This window comes from Toxotes jaculatrix, chromosome 14 (assembly GCF_017976425.1).
Source record: "Toxotes jaculatrix isolate fToxJac2 chromosome 14, fToxJac2.pri, whole genome shotgun sequence".
NCBI lineage: Eukaryota > Metazoa > Chordata > Actinopteri > Toxotidae > Toxotes > Toxotes jaculatrix.
This window is the reverse complement of record NC_054407.1, coordinates 3912273-3939259: the sequence shown is the minus strand read 5'-3', so window position 1 is coordinate 3939259 and position 26987 is coordinate 3912273. Positions and strand designations below refer to the sequence as shown.

Here is a 26987-nt window from a genome sequence, read left to right as displayed (position 1 = left end):
AAGAGGTATTTTTACAAGACCTTTGAGATGAATCTGATGGACTCACTTGGCCTCCTCCAGTTCCTCAGTCCTCTGGATGGCATCAGTTTCATACTTAGTTCTCCACTGAGCCACCTCAGAGTTGGCCTTGGACATGCTGCGCTGCAGTTCAGCCTTGGCCTCCTGTTCCTCCTCATACTGCTCCCTGAGCAGGTCACAGTCGTGACGAGAAGACTGCACTGCATGGGCTAATGCATTCTTGGCCTGAAAATAATCATGTTTTTGTTATGTTTCTCATGTACCAAACTTCAATCTGTACTAAATGAGGTCTCACTGATATTTGTGCTACCTTGACTTCCTCCTCCAGTTGTCTTTTAAGGTCTTCAATTTGCTGAGTGTAGGACTGTTTTCCTCTGGTCAGTTGAGACACCAGGGAATCTTTTTCCTCCAGCTGCCTCGCAAGTTCTCCTAATTTTGATAAAAGTATAAAATGAGTACTTCATAATATCCCCAAAAATACACAATTTAAATCAAATGCGTACCATTCTCAGTTTGAAACTTTGCTTTCTGCATGGTGAAGTCATTGATGGTACGCTGTCCTTCTTCTGACTTCATTTTGTATTCATTCATCTGGTCTTCCAGAGATCTGCACATTTTCTCCAAATTATTCTGGAAAAAAGCATCAAATGACCTAATTTGAATTCAGCATTCATATCAATTACATAAAACTTTATAACATCAGTTTGTTAGCACAAGATGAACAGAAAAACAATTTAATACATATGTCCAAATAGTACAAATGTTCTAGACTAACAGAGTAAGATGTTATTCTACCAGTAAAAAAACATGTAATAAATGAAAATATACAATACCTTAGCCTTCACGATCTGCTCCATACTTGAAACCACATCATCCAGTTCCAGTCTGAGCTCACTCTTCTCCTTCTCCAGTTTCTGCTTGACTCTCTGCAGGTTGTCAATCTGCTCTCCCAGGTCAGCAACACTGTCGGCTTGTTTCTTCCTGAGCGTGGCAGCGGTGGCTTCGTGCTGCAGAGTGGCTTCTTCCAGGTCTCTGCGCAGTTTCTGGAACTCAGCCTCCCTCTTCTTGTTCATCTCAATCTGGGCAGCTGTTGCTCCACCGGCCTCCTCCAGCCTCTCACTGATCTCCTCCAGCTCTCTGGACAAGTCTGCTCTCTGCTTCTCCACCTTGGCTCGGGCAGCTCGCTCTGCCTCCAGCTCTTCCTCCAGCTCTTCAATGCGGGCCTACATCAAAATAAAAGCAAATCCTTGAGTGAAATTTCATTGCTTGATATTGTCTTAGAATGTCCCATTCATGCAGCAGCTTACTCAGCTTACTCCATCCTATTTCAAATATTACCTGCAACTCCTTCAATTTTTTCTGGAGCTGGGCACTCATTGCTTGTTCATCTTCTATTTTGCCATTTAGTTGGCTGATTTCAAAATCTTTCCTGTGGAAAAAAAAAGTTAAATGTAGCAGATGACAAATAGTTTAAGACCTGCTTGTATTTTAAAAAGTGCACTTCTCTTTTTACTTTTTCAGCCTCTCTTCGAGTTGCTGCTTGTCATTCTCCAGGTCCATGATACTCTCTTGAGCTAACTTCAGGTCTCCTTCAAGCTTCCGCTTTGTTCTTTCAAGGTCCATACGCACTTTCTTCTCTTGCTCTAGGGACCCTTCCAGCTGTGGGTGATAAAGAAAAACTTTTCTCTTTCAATTCTAATTATTATTTGTTATGAACAAGATCTAGCTGACTGTGTAAATTCTTACATCATCCACTTGCTGCTCCAGCTTGGCCTTGGCCTTGGTCAGAGTGTTGACTTTGTCTTCTTCACTCTGCAGGTCATCCAGTGTTTGCTGATGAGCTTCCTGTAAGGCTTTCTTTTCCTTGGTCAGCTTGGCAATGATTTCTTCCAGAGCCGCCATCTCCTCAGTCAGGTTCTTTACCTATGGCCAGAAGACATTTTTATCAACAATTATACAGATTATATTTGGAACAGAGAATAATGTTCCTGTTAGTGTTTGTGGTACCTTGTTCTCAGTGGCGTGCTTCTCTTTCTCCACTTTAGCCAGAGTCAACTCTAAGTCATCAATGTCTTTCTTTAACTCAGAGCACTCATCTTCCAGCTTCCGCTTCTTAGCTGTGAGTTCAGCGTTCATCTCCTCCTCATCCTCCAGCCTTTCTGTCAGCTCTTTGATTTTTGCCTCCAGCTGAATCTTGCTCTTGATCAGCCCCTCACATCTTTCTTCAGCATCACACAGGTTATCTTGCTCCTGTTAGTGTTGAAAAGGCACAGAATTACACCTTGGTAGACTTGGTCTGATTTTCCTGTTATTTGTAATGCTGACAGATTTGAAACATACAGTTTGAACTTGGAGCTGCAGGTCGTTCTTTTCTTGGAGAAGAGAGACCATTTTCTCCTCCAGTTCCTTCCTGCGAGCTTCTGATTTAGCGTAAGCCTCTTTCAGTTTGGTAAACTCTTCCTTCATGTTGGCCATCTCTTTCTCAGTCTCCGCAGACTTCAACAGAGGCTTGATTTTGAAGAACATCTTCATCCAGGGCCAATTCTTGACCCCCATGAAAGCACGGATGTTCCACTGGATCACCAGCAGTGCATCCCTGTGGACATGAATTCACAGGCTGTGTTCAAAATTACCCCTTTGTTCACTCATTTACTTAGTAATCATCATCATTTTGCCTCATCACTGACTATTTCCTGGACACAGACTCTAAACTACTAAACTGTAGCCGATTCTGTGCTTATTGGTCCATTTTCTGCATGAACTGTACTGATTATTTAATGCAAGTAATATGTCACTGTGAATGAACTGTCTTTTTTCACTTTGGGAATGTGACAGCTCATCTTTATCTGTTAACACAGCTGGAAACACTCAAGGAATAATAAATGAATGACTTTCGATTACTCAATTTAATCTGTGCCTGCTCTCTGAAGAAGACATCTTTTTTGTGCTCCCAAGTAACATACAACAACTTGTCAGAATATAGTGATGCACTGATGAAAAGACATAATCTAAAATGTCACTTTGAATAAGCTGTCTTTTTCATTTCCCTTCCCCTCCTTTCATCTGTGGCTTCAATGGGATATTCAGTATAATTCAATTAATTTATGAGTGCATGTACCTGCGTTCTACAATTTTCTGGAATTCAATTCTTGCCAGAACACCTCGGGATCTGGCCTGGATCCTGGTGATGATTAGAGCTAAACGGTCATCTCGCATCTCTTCCAGCAGACCAAGCAGTCCAGCTTTGAAGAACACCTGATTTAAAAAAAAAAAAGATGAGATTAGCAGCCATGTGTATGCTGGCTCCTGCTTTATGCTTTATACTGTTTAGGCCAGGTTTTATTTCACCAATACTTACCTTGGTGTGCCCCAGTTTGTACTGGTTATGGTCAATATCCAAGGAGCCCAACAGCTTCTCTGAAGCTTTCTTGTTATCAATGAACTGTCCCTCTGGAATCGCATTTGGGTTCAAAATACGGTATCTTTGTAATGTAGATAAAAAGTCATTTTAGTTTTATTTCATGTTATATAAAATTGTCACTAAATGTATAATGTATCACCGGGTGACAAATTAAAAGAAACACCTGAATAGATGTGGAGAAACACAACAAATGCATTGTCAAAAACGAGATGAACCATACCTCTGTTTGAAATCTCCGTAGAGGATCCTGTTGGGGAAGCCCTTTCTGCAGATCCTGATGCCTTCCAGCACACCGTTACAGCGAAGCTGGTGCATCACCAGAGGGTTCTCCATGGCCCCAGGAGTCTTGGTCTCATTGGGGATGATGCAGCGCACAAAGTGAGGGTGAGTGGACCTCAGGTTGGTCATCAGCTTGTTCAGGTTCTCCTGTGAGTGCAGGAGAGGACAGATTTGATCGCCATTTACCACTAAAACAACTTAGTATCACATAGTTAAAGAATCTTTGAAGAAACTCAAACGTCTGAGATGAAAATCTCAACTAGCTGCTAATGTGTGACAAGTATGAGTACAAATACAAGTATGAATCACATCGATCTTACCCTGTGTAAGGCTGATACAGTTTGGAAGGATGAACCTTTCTTCTTAGTGCCACCTTTGCCCTTCCCACCAGATTCCTGAGCTAAATAACATAGTTATCATAAGACGTTGCAGTAGTAATACAGTGGAGTAGTAGTAACAAATACAAGGGGGTGCATTTAAACATCTCTATTAAAAGCTTCTTCGTTCTGCTGTACATGATACATTGATATCAAAAAATCCCTTTTTAAACCAAGATGTTAGTTCCCTTTTTAAATACTGACCTGAGTCTGCTCCAGCATAATTTGCGAAGAGGGTAGCCAGCAGTTTGAGAGTAGACTTCTGGTAGAGTCCTACAACAGTCTCATTCAGAGGATCCTTGTTCTTTACCAGCCAGTTGTTGATATTATAGTCAACAGTACCAGCATAATGAACCAGGGCAAAATGAGCCTCTGGTTTCCCTTTGATAATTCTGGGCTTCTGGAAGTTGTTAGATTTCCCCAGATGGTTGTCATAGAGCTTAGCTTTGAAGGTGGAGTCAGAGGCTTTGGGGAACATGCACTCCTCTTCAAGGATGGACATGATACCCATGGGCTGAGGACATAAAACATGAGTGATTTGGAAAACAGACCATGTTCTTATTTGTTTTTACTCGTGTCTGAACATGTAATAACCTGGTATCTCACCTTTTCAATGAGGTCAATACAGGCCTGCAAATCCATACCAAAATCTATGAAAGTCCATTCAATGCCCTCTTTCTTGTACTCTTCCTGCTCCAGCACAAACATGTGGTGGTTGAAAAACTGTTGCAGTTTTTCATTGGTGAAGTTGATGCACAGCTGCTCAAAGGTGTTGAACTGGAATGAAATGGTCCACAGTATGACCAGGCTTGATCATTCCTCCTTAAACCAAAGACTTCGTCATATAGACTGTGTATTCTGTTCAAACTCACATCAAAGATCTCAAATCCAGCAATGTCCAGCACACCAATGAAGTACTGGCGAGGCTGCTTGGTGTCCAGTGATTGGTTGATTCTCACTACCATCCACAGGAACATCCTCTCATACACTGCTTTAGACAGTGCACCAACAGCATAGTACACCTAACAAGGAAACACATTAAAAACATGTTTTAAATGTTGTACACCTTCCTGGACTTAAACTAAAAAAATCATATTCTCTCACCTGGGCGACAGTTTGTCCCTTGGTGACCCACTCATTTCCTACTTTGACTCTCGGGTGACAGAGACCTTTGATGAGGTCAGCAGAGTTCAGGCCCATCAGATAAGCTGCTTTGTCAGCATCTGTGGAGAAATTGTGGTATTGATTCATCAAGGTAACCGTCTTTCATGCTCTTCATCATTCTTTTATCCCTGATTCCTTTAGCACAGCTGACTATAGTTTGTTTTGAACATCTAGGTTTTACCTTCAGTGCCATCTGCCTCTGCCTGCTCCTCTCGCTGCTTCTGCTTAAACTTCATGTTGCCATGATGCATGATGGCACCAGTCAGCTTGTACATGCTGTTCTTTTCTTCTTGAATGAAGCCCAGCACATCAAATGCTTCCTGAATGAGATATGACATGATCAAAGATGGCTTTCTGTTGATTTACAAATCTAAATTTGACAAGGATTCGAAGACTCAGCTCACATCAGTGGCCATCAGCTCTTCAGAGTCGTTGATGGAGGCTACAGTCGTCTCTCCTTGAGAGATGAAGGCGTAGTCATAGGGGTTGTTGGTGATGAGCAACATTTCTAAGAAGGGAATTTAAAAAATTGTCATAAAATATCTCAGTAAATTCAAATAAATTAATAGTTCCTAATGTTACTGGCTCTTGAGCTGTCTAGCCTACATCTCAGATACTTACCCAGAAGTTCAGGCTTTGCTTGAGACAAGATCTGGTAGAAAATGTGGTAGTCCCTCTCAGCTTTGAGCTGGTAGGTCACACGAGACTTTTCCAGAAGGTCTGTTAGAAAAGTAATTTGTTGTTATGGTACACTGAAAAGTCGAGTGTTGAATCTACCTTTGGTACATAAACTGTTTACTTACATGTTTCAATGTCAGCAGAGGCCAGCTTCCCACGATTGTCAAAATGAATTCTGATGAATTTACCCTAAGCGACACAGACCCACTCATTTTAGTGAAGCTGATTCACTTCAGTATACAGATCATTAATGCAGTCACATAGATACTCACAAATCTAGAGGAGTTGTCATTCCTGATGGTCTTGGCATTACCAAAGGCTTCCAGAGCAGGGTTAGCCTGGATGATTTGATCCTCCAGGGTTCCCTGATTTTGTCAAAGACACAACTGCAGTTTTACTGCCAAGTATGTAAAATTACAAACTCTGCTTCAGGTTTTATAAAGTATTTTTAACTTAAGTGTGATTGGGCTTCACAACAGATTCTTTGATTGTGACATAGTCATGGATATATTTCTTGGTACAAACCTTCTTCTCAGCGGCTGGATCTTTCTTCCCTGCACTGGGCACAGCTGCAATGCTGGCAAAGTACTGAATGACACGTTTGGTGTTGACAGTCTTTCCAGCACCAGATTCTCCACTGAGTAGAAGAGAGACAGAAAGTTTAAGGCCATGACCTATGTTCCTTAACCTCTGAGGAGATTTTTGTTGACCGTGTGACTTACGTGATGAGGATTGACTGATTTTCTCTGTCTGTCAGCAGGAGAAATGATCAAAATATCAGTTAAAAATGGCCTGATGTCAGAACTGAACATTTAAAATAGATGAAGACAAAAATAGATTATGTACCAGACAACATGTACTGGTAGGCATTGTCAGAGATGGAGAAGATGTGAGGAGGAGCTTCACTCCTCTTCTTTCCTCTGTAGGCAACAACCACTTCTTGGTTGTAGACTGGCAGCCACTTGTAGGGGTTGACAGTCACACAGAACAGCCCAGAGTAGGTCTGCCATATTGAGAGGGGGAGAGAGGGTAGAGGTTTCAGATGCTGAGGTGTCTTATCAATGAAGGAAAGTTACAGATCAAGACAGTGTCTTACATAAATCATCCATGCTGCGTAGCGCTCTTTGAGGTTGAACAGCACAGCGGGCTCATGGAGGAAGGTGAACATCGCCATGTCTTCAATTTTATCAAACTTTGGCGGGTTCTGAGGGTGGATATCGCACTCCTTCACCGTCACAGTCTATGAAAGAAAATAGTAAATTTTACAATCTCTACGATCAAATTCTAAACAAATGCCTGTCTCTTGAAACATTCATCAGCACTCTTCTAAACCTAAATGTTATCTACCTTTCCGAATTCAGTCTCAGCGGTGACTTTGTCACCGTCTCGACTGGTGATGGAAGCTTTGACGTACTCGGCCTCAGGGTCAGGAACAAAGCACTCCTTTTTCATGTCAAATGGACGTGTTTGGGCTTCTAGACGCTCCTTATCTGATTTCCTGAGATAAGGAGCAGCAGCCCCAAACTCTGCCATGGCAGCATCCCCCATTTTTTAACCTATTAAAAACAGAAATTGTACACATTGAGAAATTATTACCATTAACATAAGGAAGAATCATGCACTCAGAATAGTGTCTAACAGGACTATATAGGCTGTATATAAATGTCTTGCCTGAATCCAGAAATGGTATGTAAACTGTTGCATAATTCATTTACATATTGTAGTTTTGGATATTACTGAGATACAGATCAAAGAAATGCTTAATCAAAATAATATAGTGAGCTGAAGTTTATTCAGAGTTGGTGTAAACTCTCTCTTCTGTATGTAAATGACCTTGGCCTCTGAATCATGTATCAACAATTAAATTCCAGCAGCAGTATACAAACACAGACAACATTTACGTCCCAAGTGAAGTTGGGAGACTGTAGTCACGATTAAAGACATTTCGAATAGAGACAAAAGTGGCATTTACCTAGGGTGGGTTGGACTACAGAGGAGACCAGTGTCAGTCAGGGTCTTACAACAGAAAGTCAGGGTCCACAACAGAAAAAACGGATGACAAAGCAAAATATTATTCCATTACCAATAGCATAACAACACAACTGCTACCACCAGCAAAGACCATGAGACATGTGAAGTACATCACTAGAGCTTTAGCTAGAGCTAAGCCAGCAAATGTCAAGACATCTATAAGGTCAGTAAGTTAAATGTGCCACATTTTTACCCCATACCATCTATGTAAATGTTTTGCTTACCTTTGACTCTCAACCTTTTAATCAAGTGGAGTGATCAGCCCTGCCGCTGACGGCAGCCCTCCCTCTATTAATAAGGGCTGTTTATCCACCAAATATGGGATGAATTTTTGGAGAAAGGTTTGCACATTAAAAAGCGTTGTCCTAATTGGGCAGGATGTACTGCTGCTATTTGTTGCTTTCACCTTGTGACAAACAAGGCGAGGACAATACATGTTACAAAGGAAGGGGAGGGCAAGAGGTGGGGATCAGGGACAGGCTTGATATCAAATGACTCCTGTTTTATTCATCTCAATAATAAAAGGTCATTTTATAGAAATTCTTAGCAGCGGCTTTGTTCAACTAGATCAGCTCAGTGCAATTTCACAGTTTCAGTATTTGACATTTCAGAGTTCGGTTTCTTTTATAAAATGAACTTTGAACTATTTGGTGTTTCACATAGGTATTTTTCAAAGGGAATTGAAATCTTTAACTCTTGTTGTGGTATATATATATATATATATATATATATATATATATATATATATATATATTGTGTGTGTGTGTGTGTGTGTGTGTATGTATATATATATATATATAGTGTGTGTGTGTGTGTGTGTGTGTGTGTGTGTATGTATATATATATATATATATAGTGTGTGTGTGTGTGTGTGTGTGTGTGTGTGTGTGTGTATGTATATATATATATATATATATATATATATAGTGCTTAACAAATTTATTAGACCACCACCCAATGTAAGGTTTATTCCACAGCTGCCCTAAATTATCAAAATCTTTTTTTTTTATGTTTCTGTAATGGTTAATACACTGGTATGTAGAAGCTGTTTAACCAAAATGCTATTTTTCATGCTAAAATATAATTATTATTTATATCCATGATTTTTAGATTTACTGTTTTCTTTTTTTATTTTGGTTATTATGTGTGAAAAAAGGACTATTTAGTTGTTTCTATCTGTTATTTGCCAAATAAATAAATAAAAATAAATAAAGTTAACGTTTGAAAACCACAACAGAAAAACTGGAAGTTGTAAAACTGACAGGGGTTAAGATGTTGCATTTAAATTTCCATTTACATGTTTACAAAAACTTAATTAAAGGAAAACTTTCTTTTCCATGCTTCTTCCATCCTACTGTAACAACACCAGAAGATTCAGTGTCTCTGCTCTAAATCCCGAACAAAGGGATGACAGAGAAGCAAGATTAACAAGTTAATAAGACGACTTTGTTCTTCAAACATTGTGTTTTGAGCACTGTGCCAGACTTTTCATGTTAAGATTCTTAATCAAAAAGATAAAGTTCAGCAAAGGCCAGTCATGTGAAGGGGAAGGGTGAAATGCGTTTCTAGAGCCGCTGCTGAGACAATAAAGTGTTGCAGCTGTTGTCGAGCGAGAGCTAAGTTCACGAACTTTAAATTATCACTCATCACCGTTCTGCCCAGCTAGGTCTACACCCTTTGTCTCATGGTGTCGTCATGGCACTGGTCCCTTTCCTTTGGCCTTGAGGACAAAGATAACCCTGTGAAATTCTTGTCTGGATTTTTTCTCTCTGATTGAGAAGGGCAGCCTTTGAGGGCACTGATATAGCTGAACTGCAGTCAGTGATGTCATGACGAGAGGTAACAGGTGCATGGCAGTGAAAATATATGTACAAACCTCCCTTTATTCTATACCACGGGTTTTTATCATTTGTACAGTTATATTCTCTTATTGAATATATTTGATGTTGCCTCCTGGTGGACAGTGACTGAATTGAATTTGTAGTCGCTACCATGGCCTGTTCTCTGTCTACGTTTATGGAACATCAGTAGAAAGCACAAAAAAATAAATAAATAAATAAAAACAAAACAGATTTTGTTCATTTCAGCTTTTCACCCTTGCCCTTTTAGCCATATATGCAAATTTTGTGTGCCCCTGTAAATTGAGAACAAACTTTTGTGCTGGTGAGGGTTGATCAGAATTTGCTTTCACATTGTTGGACTCATTCTCATTCTCAGCTGTCTAGATCCCTGTGGAAATCTTCATCTGCGTTGTGTGTCCCCTTCCTGGCTTTCATCTCCTTCTCACTGTACCAGCACAGAGTCAGAGCCAGACTCCTCTAAGGTGAGGCCAATTGTTAGCAGCTAAGCCCTTTAATGGAAAGAACAAATGGTGTCACCTTGATACGCTATTGTTGGTGGTGTGTCTGCTAATTAATCCTGAAGCATTTCTAAACATCACAGGCCTACAAGTTAAGCTGTTGACACAAAGAAGCCTAGCACATAGGTTATGGTGTTAAAGCGATGATCTTAAAGCATCAGCAGGAAGACAAACAAAGCCACAGGTTACGTAGTTTTGTTAATGTTAGCATTTGGATGACGAAGAAAAACACTATGCCATTTATTTCTCTTCTTATAATCTTTCAAAAGATATCTAAAACCTTTGAAGGATGCAGCCATGTGAGATCGAGGTCAGTATTCAGTGATAAACAAATGTCAGGCTGATATCCACTTCACTTTGTTCCTTCTCACAGTGCAAGAACGTGTGAGTCAGTGCCTCCACTGAGCTGCTGCAGATGCATCAGGTACAGTAGCTTTATCATTGATTCAGATGGAGAATAGATGTAGTATAAGTGATGCTGATTAAATTGAGTTTATTGTGTTTAGATACTACATTTCACTTTCAGCTTTTCTGGTGTTTATATTGTATTTTGTCTCATTTTGATTCACTGGGTCACACAGTTTATAGTACTTGTGTGTTAACCTGAGCAAAACTCAATGCTGAGCCATTGTTTTACTGGATGTTGCACAGTGCAGCTGAGCAATGTGGTTTCAATCAAAACTGCAATATTAAAATAGGTATTTTTATAATATTGATATAAATCACAGCATGGAAAATGCTCCACTATGATTTACGTGAGACTAAACTCTCTATTTGTAAAACTAAAACTTCAGTAACTAATATATTTTATCTGCAAATATATATAATATATTTAATTATCACCTATTGGAATTAACTAGAACAATGTCAGTTAATTGTACTCTATATTTTGTGTTATATCAAAACCTCTCATGTTTCATTTAATACTCTTAATACATGACTGAACACAGGGGGGAGATATAACCTGTCTATCTGTAGTAGTGTGAAGTAAGTGAACGTCTAAAATGACAGTGGAGGTATAAAGCAAAAGAGACCAGTCTACAAACAGATGAACTGTACTTGTAGACATTTTATTCCTGATTCCATTTCTTCTATTTTCAAGACTGTCATGACAATAAGGAGCTTGGTGGCATAATGTTCATAGGGTAGTTTCCATTGGTATGAAATTTTTTTTTAGAAATGAGTTTCAGTATTTTGACATTTTACCAAGAAAATGACACTGTATTTGAGGAAATTCTCAAACAAGTTCATTTTATTAGAAATTGCTAAAATAATTGTATCACAAGGTGATTTTTTTTCCAAATGTTTTAAAGGGAAAAAAGATTGTAGAATTTAAAAAAAAGACTACAGAACTTGTTAAAATATAATATTTTTGTGCAGTGTTTGTTACTACTACACTTTCAGGCCTGCTCACAATACACACACTAATAAGACATCCCAGAAAACCCATTAATACAACTTCTTTTAATAGCAACATCTCATATACTACTATAAAGGAAAGATACTGTCTTGTTCATTGGGATTGTGCTGTTATACGGTGTTGGCCTGTTGACCAGGCGGGGTCCAACCACTGTGGGTTTTTAAAGGTCAATACAATTTCCAGGAAGTGATTCCTGGTGAATCATGGGTGTTTTGAAAAAACTTTATGTTCAGTGTCATCTCTGTAACAACAGTTCAGAGCATCAGCACAGGGTGGCAGGAGAGACCCACCTAACATCAGAAGCCCTATTCCTTTTGTGACCCTCCACAGTCAACAGATTAGTTTACCAGGAATTGTTTAATTCAGGTATTGTTTGGCTGCACATACTGTATCTGTGTGCTCTCACACTAAACCTTTGAAGTCTTCATTCACTGAAATGTGTTAACCCACTGGATGATATTTATCCTTTGCAATAAAGCTGGTGAATTTAACATATTGGGCTCTGTTTTCCTGAAATACGACACAGACGCAAATGCCTGTGTAATCTCCAGACACCAGCCCAAATGGGCTTTACCAGCTAGTTTGTCACAACTTTAGTCTCTGAAGGAGAGAAAAAGTTCACCTCCATGAACGAAAAATGAACATGCATTGTACCAAATATGCCGTCAGTGGCAGAAATAATCAGCAGCTGCTGGATTATTGGTGGGACTGCTTATAGCTGTGTTTAAATCATTTATTCCCTTTTGTCATTGTGCGCACTGACAGTATCCTGCACTCTGAGCTTTTGTCTTCGCCGTGCAGCAGCAGCTCTGTGCCTATATTTCATTATGGGTCAGGTCAGGTCTAACTATGGTTGAGTCAGATAATTACAGGAAATGAATCAATGCAGGCTGAGCTTTGATGATTTTACTGTTAAACTTGGAATCTGTTGGTAAAAACTTTCCAGATTAAAACACAAACATTATTAGATGCTGCTCCATCCAAGTGTAAAATTACGCAGACTATGAATACAGGTGTTTACAAGCTGTTGTAGACCACTTACTTATCACATACACACATATCAATCTGCAGTTTGATTTTGGAGAGTCTGTACGTCTGCGTCTCTGCCAAGAAAAGCCACAACCTTATCAGCATTACACAGTATAAGCCGCTTCGCTCCTCCCACTTTGGCGCAAACATGTTTGTTTGGTGCCAGGAAATGACCACAGACAAGGAGAAAACATAAAAACGATAAAAAGCTATGTTTGCCCTAGCGCTGGCATTGTGTCTGAAGGAAAATAGAGCCCACTGACCTATGCTTTATATGACAGGTTTGTCTTCTGCCTCTTATGTTAAATTTAACATGGATGGAACATTTTTCTGGTTAAAAAAAAAAAAAAGAGGATTCTACACGATTTGAATGCACTTTGCTTTATTCTACAGTTACTTTGGAGACAAAGGGAACCACAGCACAGGAGATCCCAAAGCTCTTAGGTGGCCGTCTGTGAGTTTCACTCCTCATCTAGCCCTTTCTGTGATGAAGGATGATAAGAGAGCAGACAAAGAGACGGATTAGAGACAGAAGACCAACAAGACTCAACAACTGATACAAGGCAGTACACAACTGGATTTTGTGATCTAGTTGTAACATCCCATTCAAGATGATAAAAGTTGATTTTTTTTTATGCCAGCATTCCTTTAATGAATCACACTCGTGCTGAATTTGTAGGATTGGAAAACAGTGTAGCAGTGAATGAATTTGGAGGAAAGCTGAAATTATATCTATTATATATTAGAAATCAGATAAAAGCCGAAGAGCCAAGTTTATCTTCAGTAAGTCTCTAGCCGCTGTTACCTTCACCAAGGAGGTTTTTTTTCACCCGTGTTTGTTTGTTGGTTAGTTTGTTTATTTATCAGAAGGATTATGCAAAAAGTGCTGAGCCAGTTTGCATCAAATGTGGTGGATGGATGTGGAACGGGCCAGGGAAGAAGCCACTGAGGGGCTGATCCAGGATTTTTTTTTTAATCACTTTCCTTAATATTGTGAGATGAGGACATTTTCTACATTTTCACCAGTTCCTCAGGAGACATATTTGTGGCGTTGAGATCTATGAGTTTGTGCAGTTTGGTGCAGAACCTGATAATAATCCAGATCTGGAGGAACAAAATGCTGATTCTGCATCACACACATAGTTGTACTTACCATGTTCATGACAAATAAATTATTTATATTATGTGAAAACATTGATTCCAAGCCTGAGCTATGTGGAAATGATCAGGTCTATATTTTAAAAGACAATTGACATCGATTTGATTGGTTGTCAGTGTTTATTGCTGTCCCTGCATTCACATTAAACAGCATTCATTTGGCCTGGTGTCTCAGAGGTAAGGTGCTAAACATGAGCCCTCCCCAGGGTCCATTTCTCTCTCTCTTCTCTGTCTCTCTCTTCCCTCATTATCTGTCATTTCTTTACAGACAACACTCATAATAAAATTGATCTGCACCGCGACTGGTTTGACTTATTTACTCCCATTAAAAACAATCCACTGTTCTATCATTATAGATTTTGCATTACAAAAATGGATTACACTGAAGTGCAATATTGTGTAACACCGTGAAGGAGATGGGACAGTTCTGTATATGAGGTGTTGTGTTGAAACACAGAGGAGCTTCTTACCTTGGAGCCCACATCACGGCTCTTGGCGCGCAGCTTGTTGACCTGAGACTCAGCGATGTCGGCTCGCTCTTCAGCCTCGTCCAGCTCGTGCTGCAGCTTACGGAACTTGGTCAGATGAGTATTGGCCTGCTCTTCCTACAGGATTTAACAAAAACACAGAACACAACATTATAATACTACAAGAGGCCATGGACTTGGGCGAATGGACTTAAGACCACACTGTCTTCACTTCACTGTCAACTGAAAAGGGTAAACAAGTAGACAACTAACCACAGTCTCTTTGTGTGTTTTGAAAATTTAGCAACATTCGTTTGTAGTTTAGGTCTAAAACATGTCAGAGCTGAAGCTGAAATGTTTCCTGGCTAAAATTCACACAGCTAGTGTTTTAGCTTCTACAAAATGTAATAAACTGTAGAATATGAACATGTGCTGTCAACTGTTACTATGAAGCTTAGAGACCCTGAGGACACAGCTTCAATGAGAGACAAGCTCTCCAGCCCACACTTACAGCCTCCTCAGCAGTTCTCTTGTAGGCTTTGACTTTCAGCTGCAGTTTGTCCACCAGATCCTGCAGACGCACAATATTCTTGCGGTCTTCCTCAGTCTGTGTAAATCAAGGGAACGGGAAAGAAATTCACAGTTCAATAAGGGGCATTAACTCCAATCACCGCCCTAGTTTTCCCAAAAAAGCAAAACATACATATGGTATGCCCCTTCATGCATGGATATGCATTTTGAGCAGGTAAGAAGTACCCACAACACTTGTTGCTATTTGTATATGTTATGGTGATGGGTAAAGAGAAACTGACCTGGTATGTGAGCTCCTTGATGCGTCTCTCGTATTTACGGATTCCCTTCACAGCTTCGCTGCTCTTCTTCTGCTCTGACTCCACCTCGTTCTCTAGCTCCCTCACCTGAAAACATCAGAAAATCATCTGCTGGAAATTCACTAGTCCACAAGTAGCTAAGCTCAAAGCTGCGTTAATATTTGATTGTTTACTAAAATAACTGTGAAATGCAAAAGGTGATAAATTTGAAGAGATTTCTGGGGCAGCTCTACAGAGCCTTTCAGCCTGTTTTGGTTTTGTGGCATAGGTCAGTCTCAAAGCTCTGATACACTCACTGTACAGTTCCTGCCCATAATCAAACAGCAGACAGGCAAGATCAGGAACTACTTAGTGAAGACACTGACCGTCTACCAAACTTAAGACATGTACATTTTCCTCAGGATTTGGTGGAGACCTAATGAGAACTAAAAGGCCAGGGAATGAAAAACATATATTTGTGGCCACTGAGTTTTGTTGCTGACCATGTTCATCCCTTCATGGCCACAGTTCACCATCTTCTAATGGCTACTTCCAGCAGGATAATGCTCCATGTCACAAAGCTAAAGGCTCAAACTGGTTTCATGAACATGAAAATATGTTCAGCAAAATGATGTGAGCCAGTCATGTCAACAGAATCTCAAAGGAAAGTTTCCAACATCTTGTGCAGTATTAACATGATGTTCCTAATGAAGTCCTCGTTGAGTTTGTCAGTGTTGTGTGTCTGCCGGCTTGTGTTGTGGCTAAAATACTAAGATGCAGCTTTATAAATATAATACTGACGTTGGTCCCATGGATGTGGGGATGTGCAATGTTTGTATTCAGGCAAATTTCTCTTACCCTGGCCTCCAGCTTCTGCACCTGCTTCTTGCCTCCCTTCATGGCGATCTGTTCAGCTTCATCCAGACGGTGCTGCAGGTCTTTGATGGTTTGCTCCATGTTCTTCTTCATACGCTCCAGGTGAGCGCTGGTGTCCTGCTCTTTCTTCAGCTCCTCTGCCATCATGGCAGCATCAGTAATGGCCTTCTTGGCCTTTTCCTCTGCGTTCCTGCACTCCTGCACTGCTTCCTCCACTTCAGTCTGAAGCTGGGAAGCATCAACCTCGAGTTTCTTCTTCTGGTTTATCAGGCTGGTATTCTACATATTTTTGAGATGTGAGAAAAGGTGTGTAAATAGTTACGTCCATGAACCCAGTGAATCATCTGAAGTGGCTGCAATAACTGCTCTTACCTGTGAGTGCAGCAGCTGCACCCTCTCACTAACATCCAACAGCTCTTGCTCAGCAAGTTTGCGACTTCTCTCCGTTTGCTCCAGAGCAGCCCTCAGCTCCTCCAGCTCAGCCTGAAGCAGGTTGTTGCGTCTCTCGACAATGGCGATGTTCTCTTTAAGATCATCATTAGCCCGAACAGACTCATTTAGCTGAATTTGGCAATCCTGAATGGGATGACATCAATCACATTAATGTTTAGAACCAGTTTGAACTCAAACATGTTAAGAAAATTGGCCTTTCCTTTACTAGTTTACCTTCAGATGTGCATGGACAGATTTAAGTTGTTTCTGGGCCTCAGCTGCCTGCCTGTTGGCCTGGCTGAGCTGGATCTCCATCTCATTGAGGTCTCCCTCCATCTTCTTCTTCAGACGGAGGGCCTCATTCCTGCTGCGACACTCAGCTTCAAGAGAGCTCTGCAGGGTGTCGATGGTCCTCTGCAGGTTCCTCTTGCACTGTTCCATCTCCTCATCTTTCTCAGCTAGTTTGCGTTCGATGTCGGCTTTAATTTGGTTGAACTCGAGCTGGGCTCTCAGAATCTTTCCTTCCTCATGCTCCAGGGAGGCCTGGTGGACAGGAGGTTACAGAGTCATGTATAACAGCAGACAGTGCTGCTCTAAAATGTGTTACTCACTGAAGAAGTCCTGTACCTCAGCTTCCTCAAGAGCAGACTGGATCTCATTCTTCTCCTGTTCCAGTTGCTTCCGTAATTTCTCCAGTTCGTGGATGCTCTTACCACCCTCACCGAGTTGCTCAGTGAGGTCAGATATCTCCTCTGTGGGACGTCAAGAGGTGTGAGTAAGATGGCTTTACAATTAACCTAATAAAGTATGTGCACAGAAGCCTGAACACAAACCCTGCAAGTAGATCTTACCCTGTAAGTTTTTGTTCTCTCTCTTCATGGTCTCCAGATGATCCAGAGACTCTTCATAAGAGTTCTTCAGTTTGAAGAGCTCAGTGCTCAGAGCCCTGGCCTCCTTCTGAGAGCTCTCCAGCTCACACTGAGACTCTTCATACTTCTGCTTCCACTCAGACAGGACCTGCAGTGAACAGAAAGACCAGCGATAAATGTGTGAGATGAATGGAGAAAGGACAACAGGCTTGGGAATACACCTTATATGGAGCAATAATGGGAAATGATTGAAAACAGCACCCTAAAGTGGAGAACATATGAAGTTCACATTAACTCGAAATTAACACAGCCTGTTATAATGTGTCACCCTGCAGCCCATTGATCTCACTATGTGCCAAAGTTAGACTTTTTCCAATTCTACACAATGTGGCTTTAACTCCTATAGCTGCTTCAGTCAAGCTCCCTGTAGCATCCTGATGTTGTACTGGGCAGCTCAAAAATGTGTGTGTAAATCTGAAGCAAAGCACCACATGGAAAGCAGCAGGCTAAAAGGTTAAAAATAAATAATAATAATAGTAATGATAATAATAACAATTCAGTTTGCCAGCACAGAGGCTACACCACCAGTTGATACTGTTGGTACTTATAAATACTTTTCAATACCTCACCTTATCAAAGTTTCTTTGCTTCTTGTCCAGAGCGGCAGCAGCAGCATTAGACCTCTCCACATCCACCATGAGATCTTCAATCTCGTTCTGCAGTCTGTGTTTGGTCTTCTCCAGAGAGGAACATTTAGCATTCACTGCCTCAACAGCCTCCTCAGCCTCCTGCAGACGCTGAGCCAGCTTTTTCCTTAAGAAATCAATCATTCAAATCGTTTAATGTTCCTGGATTGTGCCTGCTGGATAACTAAATTGTAATAAACCACTATGACTGGCTGCTCAGTCATCTAACAGACAAACTTTTTGTTCGTCTTATATCTTAGTAGGAACATAACACAAACAAAAAGCTGACCTGCTAGACGAAGTAAAATGTCTTTTTAGAAATAACAGATTAAAAAATGAATTTGGATCTGTGAAAGTGTCTTACTTGGCCTCCTCCAGTTCCTCAGTCCTCTGGATGGCATCAGTTTCATACTTAGTTCTCCACTGAGCCACCTCAGAGTTGGCCTTGGACATGCTGCGCTGCAGTTCAGCCTTGGCCTCCTGCTCCTCCTCATACTGCTCCCTGAGCAGGTCACAGTCGTGACGAGAAGACTGCACTGCATGGGCCAGAGCGCTCTTTGCCTGTCGAAACAAAAGCACATGAATGAGTAACAGCCTAAAAAACATCTGTTAGAAATGACTGTTCAGTGCTGTTAGTATGGTATGAAATGAAACCTCGCCTCACCTTGGTCTCCTCTTCCAGTTGTCTTTTTAAGTCTTCAATCTGTTGAGTGTAGGACATTTTTCCTCTTGTCAGTTGAGACACCAGGGAATCCTTCTCCTCCAGTTGCCTTAAGAGCTCACCTAGTATTTTGGAAAGTGCAGGATATTATTGCCTGCGTCCCAAGAAACCTTCTATTACCAAGGAGTTAACTTTTGTGTGAAATAATGTTTGTTTTTCCCAGAAACACCCAATCATTTTTCATGTTTTGATAGCCTGAAACATTTTGTATACATGGAAATTATCAGCTATCAGATAAATCAAGTAGATATCAGTTTCTAACAATAGCAAAAAAAAAGGTACCATTTTCAGTTTGAAGCTTTGCTTTTTGCATATTGAAGTCATTGATGCAGCGCTGAGCTTCTTCAAACTTGGTCTTGTATTCATTCATCTGATCTTCCATAGTCCTGCATGTCTTCTCAAGATTTGTCTAAAATGAAAGGAATCGCATCAAAACAAGAATTATAAGTGCACCTATTATACAACAGATACCCATATATCTCTGCTATTTCAACACTAGCATAAAATTCAGTTTTGTCAGTTTAGCTAACCTTTGTCTTCACAATATGTTCCATACTGGAAACCACATCATCCAGTTCCAGTCTGAGCTCACTCTTCTCCTTCTCCAGTTTCTGCTTGACTCTCTGCAGGTTGTCAATCTGCTCTCCCAGGTCAGCAACACTGTCGGCTTGTTTCTTCCTGAGCGTGGCAGCGGTGGCTTCGTGCTGCAGAGTGGCTTCTTCCAGGTCTCTGCGCAGTTTCTGGAACTCAGCCTCCCTCTTCTTGTTCATCTCAATCTGGGCAGCTGTTGCTCCACCGGCCTCCTCCAGCCTCTCACTGATCTCCTCCAGCTCTCTGGACAAGTCTGCTCTCTGCTTCTCCACCTTGGCTCGGGCAGCTCGCTCTGCCTCCAGCTCTTCCTCCAGCTCTTCAATGCGGGCCTACATCAAAATTAAAGCAAATCCTTGAGTGAAATTTCATTGCTTGATATTGTCTTAGAATGTCCCATTCATGCAGCAGTTTACTCAGCTTACTTCATCCTATTTCAAATATTACCTGCAACTCCTTCAATTTTTTCTGGAGCTGGGCACTCATTGCTTGTTCATCTTCTATTTTGCCATTTAGTTGGCTGATTTCAAAATCTTTCCTGTGGGAAAAAAGAAGTTAAATGTAGCAGATGACAAATAGTTTAAAACCTACTTGTATTTTTGAAAGTGCACTTCTCTTTTTACTTTTTCAGCCTCTCTTCAAGTTGCTGCTTGTCATTCTCCAGGTCCATCAGACTCTCCTGGGTTAATTTCAGGTCTCCCTCCAGCTTCCTCTTTGCTCTCTCAAGATCCATCCTTATCTTCTTCTCTTGTTCCAGAGACCCTTCAAGCTGTATTATAAGATTAGAGAAAGTCACATTCCTCAACATGCACTTTCTTTCTAAACACATGAAAATATAGGAGACAACATGCAATTAAATACACACATCATCCACTTGCTGCTCCAGCTTGGCCTTGGCCTTGGTCAGAGTGTTGACTTTGTCTTCTTCACTCTGCAGGTCATCCAGTGTTTGCTGATGAGCTTCCTGTAAGGCTTTCTTTTCCTTGGTCAGCTTGGCAATGATTTCATCCAGAGCCGCCATCTCCTCGACCAAGTTTTTCACCTGAAAATTGAGAAATAGTGAAGCTACTGTAAACAAGATAAAACATGGCACTTGGCTGTGCTCTTAATATTAAGACAAATTGAAATAGCTAAATGGTTGTGGTACCTTGTTCTCAGTGGCGTGCTTCTCTTTCTCCACTTTAGCCAGAGTCAACTCTAAGTCATCAATGTCTTTCTTTAACTCAGAGCACTCATCCTCCAGCTTCCTCTTCTTAGCTGTGAGTTCAGCATTTATCTCCTCCTCATCCTCCAGCCTTTCTGTCAGCTCTTTGACTTTGGCTTCCATCTGAATTTTGTGTTTGATCAGCCCCTCACATCTTTCTTCAGCATCACACAGATTATCTTGCTCCTGAATTGAAATGGTTGCTACGTTAGTTACATTGTTAACACATGATAAGTTGCAATATATGTGATTAATGTCTGTATTAATTTGCATGGTAACTGAATACTTTGGCATTAAAATATTAGAGATCCTGTCAATAGACTTACAGCCTGGACTTGGAGCTGCAGGTCGTTCTTCTCTTGGAGGAGTGAGACCATTTTCTCCTCTAGTTCCTTCCTGCGAGCTTCAGACTTGGCGTAAGCCTCTTTCAGCTTCAGGAATTCTTCCTTCATGTTGGCCATCTCCTTTTCTGCCTCAGCAGATCTCAACAGAGGTTTAATCTTAAAGAACAGCTTCATCCAGGGCCAATTCTTGACCCCCATGAAGGCACGGATGTTCCACTGGATTACCAATAGTGCATCCCTGTCCAAGATCAACCAAAGTTATTACTACCATTTAACAAAAAACAAACTGTGAATAATCATTATCATTTACTTGGTTTTAGTGATTTTAAACACTTGGTTCCTCTGACCTCCTTTCAACAATCTTCTGGAATTCCACTCTTGCCAGCAGACCTCTTGATCTAGCTTGGATTCCAGTAATAATGAGGGACAACCGGTCATCCCTCATCTCCTCCAGTTGCCCAAGAAGACCAGCCTTGAAGAACACCTTTAGGAGCATGTGACAGCAGGTGTTAAACTACACACTTACATGGTCTGGTATGACCAGTAACGGTATGGTGGAAATTATTCACTAATGTGGACAAACTGAAGATATATTGCTGTGGAACTGAAATTTACTTATTTTGTTCAGTAACTTCGCAACTCTTCTGTACATGTGCTATTCTTCTACCAATTTTCACATTTACCCTTATCCTCCAGTTGTTATTTGTTGGCACAATGCTTGCTGTTCAGCAAACGTTATATTATCTTGCTTCAACTGTTTGCTAGTTTGTACTGTTGATGTTTCCCTGTAATACTGGATATTAGACAATATAACCATTATTCCCCTTTTATTGATTAATTACCTTGGTATGTCCAAACTTGTACTGATTGTGATCAATATCCAGAGACCCAAGGAGTTTCTCAGCTCCCTTCCTGCTGTCAATGAACTGACCCTCAGGGATGGCAGCAGGATTCAGGATGCGATATCTGGAAAATCAAAAAGAGAAAATATCTTGCAGCATCATATTTCAATTTGTTTGGAACAGCATGTGACTGAAAGGAGACATTACCTCTGTTTGAAATCTCCGTAGAGGATCCTGTTGGGGAAGCCCTTTCTGCAGATCCTGATGCCTTCCAGCACACCGTTACAGCGCAGCTGGTGCATCACCAGAGGGTTCTCCATGGCCCCAGGAGTCTTGGTCTCATTGGGGATGATGCAGCGCACAAAGTGAGGGTGAGTGGACCTCAGGTTGGTCATCAGCTTGTTCAGGTTCTCCTGTGAGTGCAGGAGAGGACAGATTTGATCGCCATTTACCACCAAAACAACTTAGTATCACATAGTTAAAGAATCTTTGAAGAAACTCAAACGTCTGAGATGAAAATCTCAACTAGCTGCTAATGTGTGACAAGTATGAGTACAAATACAAGTATGAATCACATCGATCTTACCCTGTGTAAGGCTGATACAGTTTGGAAGGATGAACCTTTCTTCTTAGTGCCACCTTTGCCCTTCCCACCAGATTCCTGAGCTAAATAACATAGTTATCATAAGACATTTAAAAGAACAAATATATATATTGAAGATATGCTTTTAGATTGTTTTAAATGGTAGAGGTCACATGCAATAGTAATACAGTGAAGTAGCAGTAACAAATACAAGGGGGTGCATTTAAACATCTCTATTAAAAGCTTCATCGTTCTGCTGTACATGATACATTGATATCAAAAAATCCCTTTTTAAACCAAGATGTTAGTTCCCTTTTTAAATACTGACCTGAGTCTGCTCCAGCATAATTTGCAAAAAGGAAAGACAGCAGCTTGAGAGTAGACTTCTGGTAGAGTCCTACAACAGTCTCATTCAGAGGATCCTTGTTCTTTACCAGCCAGTTGTTGATATTATAGTCAACAGTACCAGCATAATGAACCAGGGCAAAATGAGCCTCTGGTTTCCCTTTGACAATTCTGGGCTTCTGGAAATTACTGGATTTCCCCAGATGGTTGTCATAGAGCTTAGCTTTGAAGGTGGAGTCAGAGGCTTTGGGGAACATGCACTCCTCTTCAAGGATGGACATGATACCCATGGGCTGAGGACACAAAACATGAGTGGTTGTGAAAGTGGACCACAGGTTTATTTATTTTATTCATGTCTGAACATGTAATAACCTGGTATCTCACCTTTTCAATGAGGTCAATACAGGCCTGCAAATCCATACCAAAATCTATGAAAGTCCATTCAATGCCCTCTTTCTTGTACTCTTCCTGCTCCAGCACAAACATGTGGTGGTTGAAAAACTGTTGCAGCTTTTCATTGGTGAAGTTGATGCACAGCTGCTCAAAGGTGTTGAACTGCAGAGACAACACTAAAGTCATTTTAAGTCTCATATCTTTCTTAACTGCATTAAATTCAAAAAGATTGAGCTGAATAAATGATTTTTCCTGCAGAATATACAGTAGATTATGTAAACACATGGAAGAAGCTCACATCAAAGATCTCAAATCCAGCAATGTCCAGCACACCAATGAAGTACTGGCGAGGCTGCTTGGTGTCCAGTGATTGGTTGATTCTCACTACCATCCACAGGAACATCTTCTCATACACTGCTTTAGACAGCGCACCAATAGCATAGTACACCTACAAAAAGAAATCCAGGCTTTAAAAGTTATAGTTAGCAGATAGTGTTGTACACTGAATGTTGCCTCTTTCCTCTACTGTAATTCAGTGGACATCTTTCTCTAAGTTCAGCTCTTCATTTTTACCTGCTGGACATTTTGTCCCTTGGTGACCCACTCATTTCCTACTTTGACTCTCGGGTGACAGAGACCTTTGATGAGGTCAGCAGAGTTCAGGCCCATCAGATAAGCTACTTTGTCAGCATCTGAGAAAAAAAAAAAAGTTAGCCATTAAATCCTAACATGTTTTATATCCCATTTATCATGTTTCAGGGCTTTAAAGAGCTTCACTAACCTTCAGTGCCATCTGCCTCTGCCTGCTCTTCACGCTGCTTATTCTTGAACTTCATGTTACCATAGTGCATGATGGCACCAGTCAGCTTGTAAATGCCATTCTTCTCTTCTTGAGTGAAGCCCAGCACATCAAAGGCGTCCTGAAAGAGAAGAAGTGGTATTACATTTGCTATGTCACTGACTTTTTGCATTGTATCAGGGTACACAGGAGGAGTGACAGGAGAGATCTGGGGGATAAGATGGTCTATGCCCTCTGAGCCACCAGGATCCCACATTAAACCATAGCTGACATCTGACATCAGATATCTAATCTAATCCAGTCTATTCAAATGTTCTCATGTCATGATATCACTTGCGTCGTTTCATAATCTCAAACCTATAGCTGGATGTAAAATGACCGCACAACGTCCAAACAATTTCAAAATATTTTCTATTTTTTTCAACAGTTGTCGATCATAAACCATTATTTTGAAGTAAACACTGTAAGGTCACTATAAGGTGCTTTGTCATGAGAGTGGATGTTCCATTGAAAGACTTCATGGTGCATCCCTACTCACATCGGTGGCCATCAGCTCTTCAGCATCATTGATGGAAGCTACAGTCGTCTCTCCTTGGGAGATGAAGGCGTAGTCGTAGGGGTTGTTGGTGATGAGCAACATCTCTGAAAAGAAAAACAGAACGCAAAGTCCAACCTTTGCATGCTAGACATACTTCACAGCAACATTTCAACCACTAGTTGTTACAGGTCCAAAGACCAGTTGTTCTCATTTACCGAGCAGCTCAGGTTTCTTCTGAGACAGAATCTGATAGAAGATGTGGTAGTCTCTCTCAGCCTTCAGCTGGAAGGTGACACGGGACTTTTCCAGGAGATCTGTTAAAGACAGTTGCATTATATAGGTGAATGGCCAGGTGATTATTATCATGATGCGAGCAAAAAGTGCATAAAAAGAGACTACTTACATGTCTCGATATCAGCTGAGGCCAGTTTTCCACTGGCAGCAAAATGAATTCGGATAAATTTGCCCTAAGATTCATGAGGAAAAAAAAAAAAAGTTAAAATAGAAGAGGCACATGAGCGATGTGGTTATTTCATTACCGACAGAAACTTACAAATCTGGAAGAGTTGTCATTCCTGATGGTCTTGGCATTACCAAAGGCCTCCAAAGCAGGATTAGCCTGGATGATTTGATCTTCCAGAGTTCCCTAAAAGAGGACAGGGTGCACACATTAGTTCAAACAGATAGGCGCTAAAGGAAATGATGCAGTGAGACTGTTAAAGTTTGTACTTTCAGTAAATTCAGAATAGCAACCTTTTTCTCAGAGCTCCCTTCTTTCTTCCCACCCCCCGCTGCGATGCTAGCAAAGTACTGGATGACTCTCTTGGTGTTGACAGTCTTCCCAGCACCAGATTCTCCACTGAAGACACAAATTGAATTGTTTTGATAAATTAACAAATAGGCAGCAAACATCACATGCAACTAGTGAAGCTGGTTAAGTCACGCTTTGATTAATCAACACAAATGCCCTTAAATGACAGTCAGTAAATACTGACACAGCCTTTCATCTTAACACATGGAATTTTCTTTAGTGTGTGTCTTTTTCATAGCCATAATTACTATCCATGTTAATATTCAGGTCTATTAATCTACTGTTGCATAAAATACAACTTTAAATATATCATATATTAGTGGGAATAACTAAAGCATCTCACCAAAAACTCATAAAACCAACACACAGTGTTTCATGAGAGGCTGCTGCATGTCACTGACTAAAATCAGCCTCACAGTAAGATTTATTTCTCAGTTGCAGTTTAACAAAGTCACAAAAAACATAACTCACGTGATGAGAATAGACTGATTTTCTCTGTCTGAAAAAGAGACGACAGAATCACTGAAGGATCCTAGGATTCCTTAGCACTTTTTCACTTTTCTGTGAACACATGATGAGTGAAGGTACATTACCAGTGAGCATGTACTGGTAGGCATTGTCAGAGATGGAGAAGATGTGAGGAGGAGCTTCACTCCTCTTCTTTCCTCTGTAGGCAACAACCACTTCTTGGTTGTAGACTGGCAGCCACTTGTAGGGGTTGACAGTCACACAGAACAGCCCAGAGTAGGTCTGCCATATTGAGAGGGGGATAGAGGGTAGAGGTTTCAGATGCTGAGGTGTCTTATCAATGAAGGAAAGTTACAGATCAAGACAGTGTCTTACATAAATCATCCATGCTGCATAACGCTCTTTGAGGTTGAACAGCACAGCGGGCTCATGGAGGAAGGTGAACATCGCCATGTCTTCAATTTTATCAAACTTTGGTGGGTTCTGAGGGTGGACATCACACTCCTTCACTGTGACAGTCTGAAAATGGAGATAATCAGTATTAATACATTGTTATTAATCCTGCTTTCAAAGATTACAAGAGCTTTCTTTTTTTTTTTTTTTGAATACAGGAGACAGCACAGGATCATTGCATCTATGCACATCAGTGTCTCTGGCTTCTAATGTTTCTCTGCTACATGACTAAAGCACAAATAGGCCTGAATCATCGCTCGTATCACCACCGTGTCCTAATCCGGGAACCAGTTGCATCCAGTGCAGCTGTGCTGACCAGTTCACTGACCTTCCCTTTCTCAGTCTGAGCAGTGACTTTGTCCCCCTCACGGCTGACGATGGAAGCCTTCACGTACTCCTCATCAGGATCCGGAACAAAGCACTCCTTCTTCATGTCGAATGGACGAGTCTGGGCCTCCAGACGCTCCCTGTCTGACTTCCTTAGGTATGGGGCTGCTGCCCCGAACTCTTTCATGGCAGCGTCACCCATTTTTCACCTTGCCTATGGAAAAATTATGGCAGTTGCAATTTAACCATATGATGTGTTTAGGTGAGGGCACTTCCAGGATAAAACATTAAAGAATAAAACACATTGTCATTTTTCAGATGCTCTTACCTTGCAAATCCTGACTGAGAGGACTGATGTGTACTGGTCCTGAGGAAAGAAATAATGGAAATGGATGAGACTAGTCTGCAGTCCACACAAATAAAGACAAAGGTTTAGCATCAAAGTGCAGTGGTTGATTTGTAAGCCATTGTCCTCGCACCTTACCTTAAGATTGAATG

General features: G+C 40.9%; 2 protein-coding genes and 1 long non-coding RNA gene across 4 annotated transcripts in view; 1 reads left to right on the top strand and 2 right to left on the bottom strand.

The window, feature by feature from the left end:
* Nucleotides 1-7493, bottom strand: part of LOC121192941 (myosin-7-like) — a 13145-nt gene extending 5652 nt beyond the window's left edge. Inside the window, exons 1-27 of the mRNA XM_041054975.1 lie at nucleotides 7285-7493; nucleotides 7034-7177; nucleotides 6784-6940; nucleotides 6660-6687; nucleotides 6463-6574; nucleotides 6210-6302; nucleotides 6063-6126; nucleotides 5881-5979; nucleotides 5664-5767; nucleotides 5441-5579; nucleotides 5200-5318; nucleotides 4968-5117; nucleotides 4702-4872; nucleotides 4300-4609; nucleotides 4039-4118; nucleotides 3660-3865; nucleotides 3377-3500; nucleotides 3137-3273; nucleotides 2359-2614; nucleotides 2026-2268; nucleotides 1765-1941; nucleotides 1532-1677; nucleotides 1357-1447; nucleotides 852-1241; nucleotides 522-648; nucleotides 329-447; nucleotides 47-243 (exon numbers count right to left, since the gene is read on the bottom strand). Of these exons, the coding sequence (XP_040910909.1) occupies nucleotides 47-243; nucleotides 329-447; nucleotides 522-648; nucleotides 852-1241; nucleotides 1357-1447; nucleotides 1532-1677; nucleotides 1765-1941; nucleotides 2026-2268; nucleotides 2359-2614; nucleotides 3137-3273; nucleotides 3377-3500; nucleotides 3660-3865; nucleotides 4039-4118; nucleotides 4300-4609; nucleotides 4702-4872; nucleotides 4968-5117; nucleotides 5200-5318; nucleotides 5441-5579; nucleotides 5664-5767; nucleotides 5881-5979; nucleotides 6063-6126; nucleotides 6210-6302; nucleotides 6463-6574; nucleotides 6660-6687; nucleotides 6784-6940; nucleotides 7034-7177; nucleotides 7285-7485 (4184 nt within the window). The 5' untranslated portion in view covers nucleotides 7486-7493. The remainder of the gene's footprint in view (nucleotides 1-46; nucleotides 244-328; nucleotides 448-521; nucleotides 649-851; nucleotides 1242-1356; nucleotides 1448-1531; nucleotides 1678-1764; nucleotides 1942-2025; nucleotides 2269-2358; nucleotides 2615-3136; nucleotides 3274-3376; nucleotides 3501-3659; nucleotides 3866-4038; nucleotides 4119-4299; nucleotides 4610-4701; nucleotides 4873-4967; nucleotides 5118-5199; nucleotides 5319-5440; nucleotides 5580-5663; nucleotides 5768-5880; nucleotides 5980-6062; nucleotides 6127-6209; nucleotides 6303-6462; nucleotides 6575-6659; nucleotides 6688-6783; nucleotides 6941-7033; nucleotides 7178-7284) is intronic.
* Nucleotides 1-14236, top strand: part of LOC121192944 — a 21066-nt gene extending 6830 nt beyond the window's left edge. Inside the window, exons 3-6 of one of the 2 annotated variants that reach the window (XR_005895256.1) lie at nucleotides 3681-3823; nucleotides 10186-10291; nucleotides 10701-10751; nucleotides 13170-14236. This is a non-coding gene — a long non-coding RNA (uncharacterized LOC121192944). The remainder of the gene's footprint in view (nucleotides 1-3680; nucleotides 3824-10185; nucleotides 10292-10700; nucleotides 10752-13169) is intronic. The other variant, XR_005895255.1, reaches the window with a different exon arrangement.
* On the bottom strand, nucleotides 13142-26987 carry LOC121192942 (myosin-7). Its single transcript, XM_041054976.1, has 39 exons — nucleotides 26974-26987; nucleotides 26818-26856; nucleotides 26491-26703; nucleotides 26085-26228; nucleotides 25835-25991; nucleotides 25713-25740; nucleotides 25184-25289; nucleotides 24984-25076; nucleotides 24834-24897; nucleotides 24646-24744; nucleotides 24431-24534; nucleotides 23875-24013; nucleotides 23667-23785; nucleotides 23392-23541; nucleotides 23085-23255; nucleotides 22684-22993; nucleotides 22359-22438; nucleotides 21980-22185; nucleotides 21773-21896; nucleotides 21278-21414; nucleotides 20913-21168; nucleotides 20530-20772; nucleotides 20248-20424; nucleotides 20006-20151; nucleotides 19830-19920; nucleotides 19325-19714; nucleotides 19077-19203; nucleotides 18738-18856; nucleotides 18438-18634; nucleotides 18017-18200; nucleotides 17370-17535; nucleotides 17146-17270; nucleotides 16753-17061; nucleotides 16459-16662; nucleotides 16069-16365; nucleotides 15214-15318; nucleotides 14913-15008; nucleotides 14405-14539; nucleotides 13142-13258 (listed from the first exon to the last, which is right to left on the bottom strand). Exons 3-39 carry the CDS (start codon nucleotides 26689-26691, stop codon nucleotides 13238-13240), a joined length of 5820 nt encoding a protein of 1939 aa, XP_040910910.1. The 5' UTR covers nucleotides 26692-26703; nucleotides 26818-26856; nucleotides 26974-26987; the 3' UTR covers nucleotides 13142-13237.